The sequence below is a fragment of the Tetrahymena thermophila genome (genome assembly GCF_000189635.1).
Source record: "Tetrahymena thermophila SB210 genomic scaffold scf_8254638, whole genome shotgun sequence".
Classification (NCBI taxonomy): domain Eukaryota; phylum Ciliophora; class Oligohymenophorea; order Hymenostomatida; family Tetrahymenidae; genus Tetrahymena; species Tetrahymena thermophila.
In genome coordinates, this window is record NW_002476407.1 from 375,924 (window position 1) to 389,438 (window position 13,515).

A 13,515-nucleotide genomic window follows, 5' to 3' on the forward strand; every position below is an offset into this window, starting at 1 on the left:
GATGACGATCAAAAATATTACAAAATATTACATAAGATTAGATAGTATGCAAATTGCAAGTAAAAATACTTCAATTTTAAAGCATCAAATAAAGTGTAAATGTTTTCAAACAGACTTATGCAACTTAGTGAGTCATTGATTGTACGTTTAGTGGTTTTGATTGGTTAAAGGAATATTATGAAAATTCTTTTTCTATTTTTATCAAATTTCGCTAAATTAAGTAAAAATTTGGATCAATATTATGATAAAAGAAAAAATACTAAAGATATATTATCATAATTTCTGATTAAGTTAAATAAATAATAAATAAAAAATTTTAAGTAAATTTAAAAACTACTAGCAGTATGAGTGTTTTAAAAAAACTATAAGAAGTTTTTGATATAAATGAAGTAATTTATTTTTATTCTCCACTTGCAAGTTCTGCCTTCTTTTTATATACTCAAATTTTATTTTTATTACCTAAAGTCTACTTTGAGTGGTTGTGTTGATATTATTTGCATAGAGTAGCCTGATAAAACTCTTAAGTCCTCTTCTTTCCATGTTAGATTTGGAAAGTTCAAAGTACTTAAAAGCAATGAAAAGATAGTTACTATCAAGATTAATGATATAATTCAAAAAGTTACTATGAAGATGGATTCAACAGGAGAAGCTTATTTTGAAGATATTGTAATCAATTTTCATATCTATTTTTTAAATTAAAATTAGCAAAACTCATTTAATATTACTTTATTCTAAAAAAGAGAGATGAAAGCGCTTTGGAAAAAATATTTAATGCAGGTCTTTCATCAGATGATGCGTTTTCAGATTATGAAAGTATTTCCAAAATGTATATCATTTAAAGTAACAAATATACATAATTATATAGTACCAAATATGTAATCAGATGATGAAGGTGCATTTGACAAAGAAAAGATAAATGAACAGATAAGCAGTAAATAAAATTCAATTTATAATGAGTTTATAGCATTATAAACGTTAATAAAAGAAAATTAGTATAGGTTTGATGATTTAGTTTCTCCATACAAAGACGTAAAAGAAAAAGAAAAAGAAGGAAAGTAAGCAAATAACATAAATGTCAGTAATTAAGGATAGCAAACTAAGGAAAAGGAGGTATCAGCTCTACCTTAAAATTAAAATTAACCTGAATAGAAGAAAGGAGGATTTTGGCATTCTATTTTTGGTGGTAGAAAGAAATAAGAAGATAGTATAAGTAATCAGACTAGTAGAAAAAATTCAGAAAATCCTACTTTAGAAGAGCTACAAAAAATTACTTAAGAGTAGGTTAAAGAATAGAATATAAGTGAAGTAAAATAAGAAGGATCTACTTAACTGCCAAGTTCTTCATTTAATTCTAATGGTGTAGCTTCAAGTGATATCGAAAGCGAAGTTGATAAATTTGTTATCAATGACGAAATTTAGGAGCGCAGTAAAAATTAATAAAAGAATCAAAATATAAATAATAGCAAATCTTAAGTCAGTAATTCTAATAGCTTGTAATTCAAAGAAGATAAATATAAAATGAGTGAAGTAGTAGAAAATTTAGAAAAAAAGAAGCCTTCTCCTTCTATGGAAAAGAAATCATCTACTGAAGGAGTAAGTGAAACCTTAGAGAGAAAAGAAAGTTAAAAATAATTAAACACTAATTAGAGCCAGACAAATACCTAAAATTCAGAAAGTAAATTATAATATAATAACTACCCACCATTAAAACTATTCAAAAGCAATAATTGAAACTGTTTGAAATTTTTTTCATATTTAAAAAAAGAGGATAAAAAGAAAGATGGAAAAGATTAAAATAAGATTGAGATGAAAGATCTCATTGATTAAAATAAAGATCTTAAAGATTTAATATCTTCAAAAAAGCAAGATAAATAGTAAGTAGCTTAATAGGAGGCTGGTAAAATCTAAGAAGTTAAAGAAGAAGGAAATGAAGAGGAAGAAGATGAAGAAGAAGAGGATGAAGATGAAATGGAAATAGGTTTATCACTTTGCAATAACGTTTAGCAGAAAAAAGGTGAAAATAAATCATTAGATTAGTTATTTGAAGATTATAAAGTTACTTATGAACAATTCAGTTAAGATCCAGTCAAGGTTAAAATTTATTTAAAGTCTTTAAATTAACTTAGGTAATTTGTATCTAAAAATAGATTTTAAATGATAAAAATCTTTTGCTTAAAATTGGATATCATTTATATCCCTTAGAAATTGCTTCCACAATTCTTATTTGTCGTTTGGCATTCAAATAAGAAATCCCTGATAATGTTCTACAAAATATGATTAAGCAATAAAAAAAGAAATCATCTTCTGGTTTCTTAGATTTCTTTTTCCGCCGTAACAAAAATGAAAGCACTCCACAGTAGAAGCCAGTAGAAGTAGAGCATACTTAGCAGAAAGATAAAACCCTCAAAAAAGATATTTCTAATTTACAGTTAAATTCAGGAGACAAAAATGATTAGTAAGTATCTAGCCCAATACAATCCCCAAAAAGTGCTGATAATCTTGATATAAATAAAGCTAGAAAAAATAGTGATGAACTCTCAGTTGTGAGTGATTCTAACTCAGTATTTGGAAAATAAAAAATTAGAAAAACATTTAGACCAAAATCAGATATTCTCAAATCTTTTAATTTAAAACCTGGTGCTAACAAAATTAGTTTCACAGTAGTAACTAAATTGCTAGGAGAATAGACATTGGAAGGATATATTTATTTATGGTAGAGCAATGTCTAAATTGTAATTTCAGACATAGATGGAACAATCACCAAGTAAATTTTATATTATTTCAATAATATTAATAATAATAAAAAATTATTATAATAAAGATCTGATGTACTTGGCTAAATTATGCCTATGCTTGATAAAGATTGGACTCATGAAGGCGTCATTAGTTTATATTAAAATATAGTCAAAAATGGCTATTAAATTTTATATTTAACTGCAAGAGCTATTGGGCAAGTAATTAATTAAATTAATTGATCTAATCTATATTTTAAAATATTATAATTAAAGTCGGAGTAAACCAGAAAATTTATCTATAATGTGAAGCAAGAAAACGTCAATCTCCCTTTAGGACCTGTAATAATGTCATCTGATAGATTACTTAAATCTTTTAAAAGAGAAGTTATAGACAGAAAACCTGAGGTTTTTAAAATTGCTGTTTTAAGAGAAATTTAGTCTTTGTTCCCTAATAAAAACGTCTATTATGCAGGATTTGGAAATAGAGAAACAGTAGAATCAATTAATTTAATTTATAAAGTTAAATATTTTTTATATTAAAATAAAGGATGCTGTAGCCTACAGAGCAGTTTAAGTTAGTATTTAAAAAATTTACATTATTAATCCAGCTTCAGAGCTTCACTAAATAAATAACACTTTCAAAAAAAGGTAAGGATTTAAAAAGTTTAATATAAATTTATTTTATTATTTTATTTATTTAAATAAATAAATAAATTTTTTATAATTGAAAAGCTATTTATAGTTAAATGATATGGTTGATTAAGTATTTCCTCCCATCAAGCAGGAAGAAGATTAAATTTAAGAAGAATATAATTCATTTAATTTCTGGAAAATAAAACCACCAGCTGTTGAAGATATTAACTAACTATTAAGCGAATGAAATTATTTAATTAAAATAAAAAAAAATCTAATAATTTAATTTTAAGTATTTAACAAATTTGTTTGTTGATTTTATTAATTTAGCTGAAATAAATTATCATTTTTTTTTTTTCAAGTAAATTAATATTAAATTTTTCAAAGCTTCATTACTTTAAGCAAAAATTACAAAAACTATTTGCTTAAACATTTAATCTTTAAATTAAGATTTTATTTATTTTACTATCTGATCGATTCAAAAATTATTTAGTATTTTTATTTCTAAAATATTTCATTTTTTTATTTATTAAATAAAATATTATTTAAAAAAAATTTTAACACAAAAAATAATTAAAATTATAAAAAGCTAAATTATCTTATTTTTTAATGATTAATAAATTTATTTGCTATTTTTGAGGATAATAAATAAAATTTTATTACTTTAAACAAATACAAAAGCTTTAATACATCAAGTAAAAAATATTTTTTTTAGAAAACATTAATTCAATAAATTAAAAATAGCAATCATAATTAATTTACTATATTAATTATTTAGTTAAATTTATCTAAATATTCATAAAACTTGTTCTTAATCATTGACTTATTAATTTATTTTAAAATCAAAAATGTTTTTGTTTTTAATATTGGCCATTCTTTTTTGTTGAAATAATTATTGTTATTATTATTATCTTAGTTATATTGTCAATTTTATGCCAAAATATTTTTTGAATTGAAAGAAATACTTAAATTTTCAATGTTATTATTAAGAAACATCAAAAAAAGTTTGATAAAATTTCAAATTAAAAGATTTGTAAAATTTAGATAAAATCTTTGTATCTTATTTTAAAATATTAAATGGATAGCTCTTAAAAATAAATTAAAAGAATTAAGAAACTTTATAATATTCTTTACGAATTAAATTTTTTTAGGTCTTTTGTTATACAAGATAAATGCAATCTCCCAAACTACATAGATCCAAATTAGTTTACTGATGATGATGAATAATAAGTAACTCATTATTATTATTATTATTATTATTTTTATTTCATCTTTAAATTGAAATCAGAATTTTCTAACTATTCGTAAGTAAATAGGAAATACTATCTGAGTTTTTGATGCCATTTATTAAACCAGGAGATAAGCATTTAGATCTTATTGAATTTCTAATTAAAAAGTATTTTAAAAACTTACTTAAACTAATTTTAGAAAATATTTAAAAAGCTATAAATTCATAATAATATTAGGATTTCCAAAGATACTTTTGAAAAATGTGTGCTTTATGAAGATGACCCTTACGAGTTTAGAGTTAAAAGTATATTTTTTATTAAGCTGTATTGATTTATATAAAAGGTCATTTATTTAAATCTTAGGAATTAGAATTATGTCAAGTAGATTAGGAATACTAGGATAGTCTAAATTTTCAAAAAATTTAAATTTTAGTAAAGTAATTGAAGGAAAAAGTGGTGTAGAACCTAGTGTGAAATTTATTTATGAATTGTCTAAATTAACTAAGTCGATATTGAAAACAAAAAGATAAGAGAGAGAATTAACTCATAGATAGCTATTTTTAGAATGCACTTATACTATGGTTGAATTGTTTTTTATATAAAGAAATTTATTTAACAAAAAATATAAATAGAATAACCTCATAAATGTAGATATAAATCCTTTTTCAGTTGATTTTCCCATAGAAAATGAATTACTGCAGCATGACGATATATAATTTTATGTAAACAACATCGAAGAAGAGGTAAACAAAGATAACGAGCTTTTAGAGGGAATTTAAGCTGAAAGAAGCAATAATCAATAAGACGATGAATAGTCATAATTAATGGATGCATACATAAATTAAATAGAAAAAGATGTTCTAGAGTCATTTGAGCTGTGTAAAGAAGATTTAGCAAGTTATAAAAATTAGTTAGACTTCCTTAAAGATTAAATTCTAAAGTAAATTTAAATATTATTTGTTTTAAATTAATAATTTTTGAAAAGGATATTTGATTTAGGTAGGAAAGAAACATCAAAGCTACAAAAAAAGATTTAATAGCAAGACTTCGATAAGTAAGATGAAAAAATCATTACTATAGACTCTAAATTTTAAAAGATTTATAGAAACTTGCAATAAATTTAAGATTAGCTTATAACTTGTAACAATAAATATCACATTGATGATAGACTTTAAAATTTAGTAGAAAAAATTACTTAATTTGATTAGGATTTGAAATAAAGTAATAATGACTAAGTCTGAATAGTAATTCAGGTTTTATTTTAAGAAAAATTAAATTTTTGGTTGATTATTTGATAGAATGAATGATTGATTGATAATAATTTTATGTGTCATAACAAGTTAGTTAGAACTTAATTTGAAGACAAAATAAAATAAATTTTACAGATAGTTTAATTAAATTAATTCATACATTATATTACTCGCTAACTACACTTATTTCAGATATAATTTCTTTAAATGCCTATTTTTTAATTTTAAAGTAAAATTGATATTTTATATTGTTAATTTTTAAAAGTAAATTTAAAAAATTATTTATTTTAAGTATTAATAATTAATTATATAATTTTATTTATTTCATTTTTATATGTTTAATTTTTTATGAAAATGAATACCTTAAATTCTTATAATGAAAGAGCAAATTGGTCGTGGATTACTTCACCTGTACTAGTTTATACAGTTAGCTCTAATTTAACATAAATTTTATTAATTTCTTTGTTTTTTTGGTCACTTAAAAAGGAACAAACATTCCATTTCATATCTATCAACTTTCCTAAATTTATCATTTTAACTATATTTTATTCCTTTTATTTATTAATATAAACTCTTTAATTCAATCATTCATTTATTATCTTTAATAATCTACATTTATTTGTGATTAGAATAAGCTCACAAAGATAGACATTCTCTCTTCATCAATCATTGTATTTTCTTTCAAGAAACTCTGCATATTTTTTGCAGTGAGACCTTTCTTAGATCCAAATCTACATTAAATTTATGATATTTTGAAATTACGAATCTTGCCAATTATTTTATAATCTATACCTTGAAATATTTACGAAAGAGTCCAAAACAGAATGAACTTCTTCCTCTTTTAATTCAGGTGCTTCAGTCAAGCAGAGCTTTATATATTAATAAGAAAATTAAGATTTTTTAAAGCCTAAATTATCTTATTTTACCTCAGTTAATTAGGTTTTTTCAAATTCATTATTCTAATTCTTTGTAAATTTTATAATCTACTCAATCTAATAATTATAAATGTTCAAAATAAAAAATTAACATTTTATTTCTATTTTTTTAACATTTAGATTTACTATATAAATAAATAGTGCCTTAGGTATTTTGTTGCTAATATTGATACCTCTAATAATGTCTATGTTTAATGCAAAATTTTCCATTTTATTTAAACCTATTTTTTTTATTACTTCTTTTTCTTTTATAAAACAAGTGAAATCTTCAAATTAATTTTTGTTATATTTGTAAAAAGATTTGGAATTAATTAACTAAAAAGACCGATCCGAAATTAGTAAATAATTATTTTTTATTTCGTATCCAATCGATCATCATTTAGATAGATTTAAATCATTTTCACTCAAATAATAGAATATCTTTTTATTTCTTTAATTATAATTTCTTTCCCTGGTATTTAACTTAAATTTTTAGCTTTTTTGCAGCAATTTGTAAATTAATAAATTTTATGTTGGCTAAAATAATTTGCAAATATTTACTTAAAAATTATAAACTAAAATTTTTATTTGTTATTAATAAAAACTAAAAATCATATTATTAATTAAGAGATAAGAATTATTTGGAGTTTGTTAAAATATTTCATAAATCAAATAATAATAAACATTCAAAATCAATCCTTTTGAAAATACTAACATTTATTTTTAATGAAATTTAATTTAAGGCTAGAGTCAAACTGAAGAAAAATCTTTACTTAGCAAATTTTATCTGTATATTTTCAAAGAGAAAAGAATACTTTTAGAAAACTAAAGAAAAATTAAAAACTTCTGAAAGCTTTTAATTAATTAATATTTTGAAGAGGAGTTTAATTTAGAGTAGAAATAGGATTAAGAAAAATGTTTCTTTTAAAAAAAGTAGGTTAAGCCTTATGTAAAAATACCATTAATGTGGTTAAATAGCAACCCTTGCAATAACAATCAAAGCAAATGATTCAAAGCTCATTTGATTTTAATTCTTTGATATTTATGCCTTACTAAACTTTTGCTTTTGCATAATTCCCAAAAATGTTTAAGACATAATACAAAAAAGGTAGATTAAGCTCTAGATTTAGAACTAAAAGTTCTACTTGGAAGAGAGGCCCTAAAACTGTTTTAAAAGCTCACAAATAATCAAATCATAGTGCTTTATTGAAGAGAATTAGAATCGTAATATTTTAAAATATCTTTATTTTAATATTTAGATAATAAATTTTTATTTATCATTACCAAATTGGTTTTTGCAAAAATAGATATTAGTATATGACAACTTTAACAAATTAATATAAAATATGAAAATTTTAAAATTTGAATATAATTTATTTTAAAAATCAATAACAGGTTGGTCCTTCTTGGGATAGAAAATTGAAGTTTAAGAGTGCTAATCATCGCCATTAATTGAGAAAGAAAAGTAGAGCTTGTTTAAAGTAATATCAAATTATATATAAAATCTAAATAAGATTTTTTAAAGCCAAAATAAAAACAATAAAATCATAAATTGATATATAGAGAAATCATTTACTTGAAAAAAATAATTTATTTATGACAGATAATATTTGATTCAATAGAAAATTTTATTCTATCAAATTTAAATATTTATTTTAAAAATGAATCATAGATAATAACTTAATTAGCAATAAATATCATAATTTTAAAACTAAATTGGTTGATTATTCTTCATACTACTTTGCTTGAATAATTACTCTTTTTATAAGAAAACATGTTTTTAAATAATATCTTAAAATTAAAATTATAGGAGAAAGAGAAGAGCTAGATATGCTCACCCTACCGATTTTAAAAGACTTAGAAGATTAATTCCTTCTCTTAAGAAGGCTAGCTTCAAGAATAACCATTGAAGGGTTTAATAATTATTTAAATAAAATAATGCACCAAAATATAAAATATTTAGTTAGTCAGCAAACATTTTTGTAAATGGTTTTTAGTTTAATATACTTGAAATATCTTACAGTAAATAAATAAATAAAATTTTATTTTTATAATAATAATAAAATTTAAAACGTCTTTAAAATTTTATCTTATCAATTCATTTTATTTTTCATTTAATTCTTTATTTATCTTAATTAAATGATTGTAACCAACACATTGTGTAATAAATTAGAGAGTAGTAAGTGTATTATATAAAATAATAAGTTTATATTTTTAAATTTTATAAAAGATTTATTCATTCCCTCATTAGTATTTTCTAAAATGCAGCAATCTTATAATATTTAATTTTTAAGAATATCTTTTCAATATTCATTTTAAAGTGTTATAAAATGTGTAAATATTTAATTAATTTAATATAATTTGAAATTTTGTTACTTAAATTGATAAAATTTTATCCTCATAACTAAAATTAAATAATTTTAAAAATATTATGCTATCAACTAATTTTTATTTTTTTATTTAATTATTCATTAACATAATTAAATCTTAGTTAAATGATTGTAACTAATACTTTTTGTTGTAATTTAGAGAGTAAAAATATATTAGATAAAATAACAAATAACTATTTTATAATTTTATAAAAAGATTAATTCATACATTCACTTTTTTGTTTTTTATAAAATGCAAAGTAAATAAAATCGAATTTTATTATTATTATTATTATATTTATATTTTAAGAATATCTTTTTAATATTCAATTCAAAGTATTACAAAATGTCTAAATTTATTAAGTTTAAAAAAATTGAAATTCTGAAACTTAATTAAATAGATAAAATTTTATACTGATAATTAAAATTATATAATCTTTAAAATTTTATTCTATCAACTAATTTTTATTTTTTCATTTAATTCTTAATTAAATGATTGTAACTAACACTGTGTGTAATAAAATAGAGAGTAAAGAATATATTAGATAATATAATAAATAAGTGTTTTTAAATTGTGTCGTAAGATAAATTCATTCATTCGTTTATTGATTGATTCATTTTTTATAAACTGCAGCAAACAATACTGAGTTTAATTCTTATAATATATCTATATTTAGCATACCTTTTAATTATTATTTTCAAAGAATTAGAAATTATAATTCAAAATTTAATTAAATTTACCAAATGCAAATGGCCTTATTATTAGAATATCTTTTTAAGAATCATACGGCTTGTATTTGATTGATTTCATAGATGGTTCGAAGTCATTTGAAAATATAAGTTGCTGATACATAACAAGATTGTCAGCTATGCTTTTTTCTCTTTTTTATTTGATAGAGAATTGTGGGAATATAATATTTTTTCCATCTTCTATTGGATTCAATTCTTATACAACTATTTTCCTCTCTCCTAGATCTTTGCATAAGCCATCAAAGTCTTTTTGTTGCTAGTCATTTTCTTTTTTTTGTTAAAAGCTTATGTAAAACAAAATATCTTTAAACTACTTTTTTAATTTACCCATTTAGACAATAAAGAAGAAAGTATTGGTGTGATGAGTTTCTATCAAGTAAATAGGATGGTACATAAACTCAGAATTAGTTTAATATATACTGGAATAGCCTAGCATCTTTATTTTTTTATTACAATAATTTTTAATATATGAATAAGTATTTAAATGTAAAATACAAAGTTTATTCTGACATAAGGCAATTCATCTATCTAAATTTATTATGAAGAATTCCATCTAAAATACTGTTCTGTATTTGAGTAATATATCTTTTCATAAAATCAAATTTAATAATATTAATTATATTAGGTTAAATTTACTTATTTCTTTTCCTTAATCTTATCAGAATAGTCAAAAATACTATTTAATCTACTTAAGTAATCGTTAAGATCACTTGCTGTTGAGTACTCAGAATGCTTAATGTCCTTTATCAATTCATATTCCTTACTTAAATTTTCAAATTCTTAAACTTTTTACCAGTCACACTCTATACTTTAAATCTCTTATTTCAGTTCACCTTTCTGGATATCAAATAAAAGTGCTATATTCACAGAACCATTATTAATAAAGTTATTTTCTAATTTTTATTTAATAATTCTTTTTTTAAGAAATTTATATTTAAAAACTTACCTTAAGACTGAGGAGTAGCTGAAGCTTATTCACCTTTAAGTGTTATACAAGACTACAACTCATAGAACACAGGCTCGATCTACTGAAGCTACTACTTTTTAGGTTAGTTCTATGGTCTTTTGCAATCTATTTAATAATTAAATATAATATAAATATTTTTATCTTAATTTTCAATTTTACAATATAATTGGGAATCGTAATCGTCTTGGTATTCAACTTGAGTAAACTAATTTTATTTTATAGCAGACTCCATTCTCTCATTAACTCCAAACATAAAATCATCCCTTTCGAATGTAACTAGAGCAATTAATATTTCAGAGCATGGATCATTTTGGAATAAAAACTTCTTTACCTGATCAAGTGTTTTATCAAATAAGAAAGCATCTTATTCTAAGCTTAAATTTTATATTGAGAAATGTGATATGATGAGTTTTCTTTCATCAAAATTGTATTTATCAATATGAGTTATTAGCAAACCTTTTTTGGTGTAGTCCCTAAAATAGATAAAAAATACATTTGTCTCTTGCTATATTTTTATTTCAGTAATCACTTCAATTTGGTCAAAAGGAAAGCTTTTTAAAAAAGGATTTTCTTCATCAGTACTTGCTTTAAATTCTTCGAAGTAATTTTTAATGAACAAATGCAGCTATTCTTCTGAAAGCATACATGGTTGTATTGAAATTTCCTCAAGCTATTTAGTTTTGTTAAATTTAGAAGGTAAATTTTTTATTTTTGAATTCTAGGGAGAGTTAAAGGCTGATCCACTTGGACTATTACCAGTATCAAACCTCTTTTTTTAACTAAATGAAGGCTAAAGAGATCTTTGTCTTAAATTAAATCTTGATAACGGTGTTTTTTCATTTCCCATTTATTAATTTGAGTTAGAAGCCGAACTTTAAGTTTTTAATGTTTGTCTTTTAAACTTTAAACTCTTTAACTTCATCAAGCTGCTACTGCTTACGCTGTTACTAGTGTAATTGATATAAATTAAAAGTTCAAATTTAAAATATTTTTAAATCAATTATTTATTACCTGTTATGTGACAAATACTACGTAGCATTTGGATTGAAAAGAAGAAGTTGCTATTGTTTCTCATTTTCTTCACTAAATTACAATTCTTTTTAGAGTCTATCCTACAAATGCTCTAATCTCTTTTTTGCAAGCTTTGGAATGAAATGGGTAATTTGGTAAGGCTTATTGTTATCACTGATGGTAAGATTCATGAGAAAAGGATCTATACCAGTTGAAAAATTAAAATATTCGCTTATGCTTCTATCACTGTATTCTATTAAATCTGTTTATATCTAAAAATTAATTTATTTTTACTATAATTAGAGTCAGTAATAATAAAAAAATATTCAATACTTTTAGGAGGTAATTATCATTATTATGAATGTAAGCTATGATAAATGATTATTTTTTATCATCAACAAAGCTTGAAAGATATAATTAGAGACTATCTTTCCACTTACAGATACTCTCTACTACGTATAAAGTAATTTATCTTATATGCACCAATAACTTTGAAATCTAAAATATTAAAAATTTAAGCTTATAAAAATTTTCATTTTAATAGTTCAAACCTTTTCAACTATATCGATTCTATGTTTTGTTTCTTAAACTTATTCATATTCGTTGACACAATCTTCTAATTCTTAAATACTTTGTTCTCTTTAATCAATATACATCATACATTATTGTATATTGCTTTAGTTATTCTTAACTTTTTGTATTTCTTTTTGAATAAACCCTACTGCTTAATCTTTTGGAATATGCCTCAATAATTCAGCATAAATTTCTCTATATTTTAAAATTAAAAATTAACTTTTTCTACATATATTTGTTTGATATATTTTACTTATGATGCATTGGTATATTGAATAAGCTCCATTCATCCTTTAGCTATTAAAATAATTCTTCTAAATACATTTTAAGACTATACTGTGTCATGTGTATGTGTTGAGGTAAATTAACTTAAGGCTAATATTTTCTCAAAACCTATCTCTTAATTTCTAATGCTTAAACTAATTATTTAGTCAAAACGTTACTAGATTTGAAATTTATATTAAAATATGTTTTACGTTACTGATTTCTAGGTGAAAGTAGACTATAAGTATTACTCATTGCACTTAAAGGAGCTACTTAAAATGAGCTTTAAGGTTTAGGTGGAAATTAATTCTGAGAATGATAATTTATCTAATTACTAATAAAAAATTGTGATTTTGTAAAGACTCTATTGTTTTTAAATAATTTTAATTTCTTACTTAGAAAAACTTCTTGGATAGTAACCATCTTAGTTGATCTTTTCTATATTTTATATTATGGATTTAATTAATTAAAATAATATGTAGATTTACAAAAATAATATTTATAATTTTTCTAAATAATTGTATACCTAAATGCCTTTCCTTTAGTTTCCTATATTGAGGAGTCATTTCTTTAGCAACTATTCTATCATTCCAACCATGTTCCTTATTAAACAATAAAAAAACTTCGTTTTGCACTCATAAATTTGCTTTTAATTCTATTCCTTTAAAAAGATTATTAAAAATAAAATACTCTTTAAATCATGTGATTCATAACAATAAGGTTGCTATGTTACTATTTAGAGTCAAAAAAGCTACTTTGACCTTAAGATTTAGGAGTACTAATCATGGCTATATTGTTTTTATATAATTTATTAACTTGC

General features: G+C 22.0%; 5 protein-coding genes across 5 annotated transcripts; 3 read left to right on the forward strand and 2 right to left on the reverse strand. All coding sequences in view use genetic code 6, as the record gives it.

The window, feature by feature from the left end:
* Positions 1-344: 344 nt before the first annotated feature.
* On the forward strand, positions 345-3,615 carry TTHERM_00189270 (LNS2 (lipin/Ned1/SMP2) protein; the record flags this gene model as incomplete). Its single annotated transcript, XM_001016603.2, has 11 exons — positions 345-389; positions 466-666; positions 741-813; positions 866-931; positions 986-1,675; positions 1,766-2,091; positions 2,148-2,764; positions 2,822-2,954; positions 3,009-3,227; positions 3,283-3,383; positions 3,468-3,615. The coding sequence occupies 11 exons, from the start codon at positions 345-347 to the stop codon at positions 3,613-3,615; spliced, it is 2,619 nt and encodes an 872-aa protein (XP_001016603.2).
* Positions 3,616-4,445: 830 nt separating this feature from the next.
* Positions 4,446-5,838, forward strand: TTHERM_00189280 (hypothetical protein; the record flags this gene model as incomplete). Its single annotated transcript, XM_001016604.2, has 6 exons — positions 4,446-4,598; positions 4,685-4,764; positions 4,835-4,902; positions 4,961-5,178; positions 5,230-5,537; positions 5,583-5,838. The coding sequence occupies 6 exons, from the start codon at positions 4,446-4,448 to the stop codon at positions 5,836-5,838; spliced, it is 1,083 nt and encodes a 360-aa protein (XP_001016604.2).
* Positions 5,839-6,001: 163 nt separating this feature from the next.
* Positions 6,002-6,992, reverse strand: TTHERM_00189290 (HCaRG protein; the record flags this gene model as incomplete). Its single annotated transcript, XM_001016605.3, has 6 exons — positions 6,002-6,058; positions 6,210-6,398; positions 6,461-6,578; positions 6,640-6,716; positions 6,774-6,839; positions 6,909-6,992. 6 exons carry the CDS (start codon positions 6,990-6,992, stop codon positions 6,002-6,004), a joined length of 591 nt encoding a protein of 196 aa, XP_001016605.2.
* Positions 6,993-7,676: 684 nt separating this feature from the next.
* TTHERM_00189300 (hypothetical protein) lies at positions 7,677-8,671 on the forward strand (the record flags this gene model as incomplete). Its single annotated transcript, XM_001016606.3, has 3 exons — positions 7,677-7,985; positions 8,157-8,242; positions 8,572-8,671. The coding sequence occupies 3 exons, from the start codon at positions 7,677-7,679 to the stop codon at positions 8,669-8,671; spliced, it is 495 nt and encodes a 164-aa protein (XP_001016606.1).
* A 1,073-nt stretch (positions 8,672-9,744) lies between these two features.
* On the reverse strand, positions 9,745-13,481 carry TTHERM_000189309 (hypothetical protein; the record flags this gene model as incomplete). The annotated part of the gene is made up of 15 exons (XM_012797760.1): positions 9,745-9,812; positions 9,872-10,147; positions 10,208-10,316; positions 10,376-10,465; positions 10,517-10,773; positions 10,827-10,952; positions 11,007-11,794; positions 11,859-12,130; positions 12,192-12,356; positions 12,410-12,626; positions 12,685-12,850; positions 12,908-13,029; positions 13,091-13,133; positions 13,222-13,297; positions 13,386-13,481. 15 exons carry the CDS (start codon positions 13,479-13,481, stop codon positions 9,745-9,747), a joined length of 2,871 nt encoding a protein of 956 aa, XP_012653214.1.
* Positions 13,482-13,515: the final 34 nt, after the last annotated feature.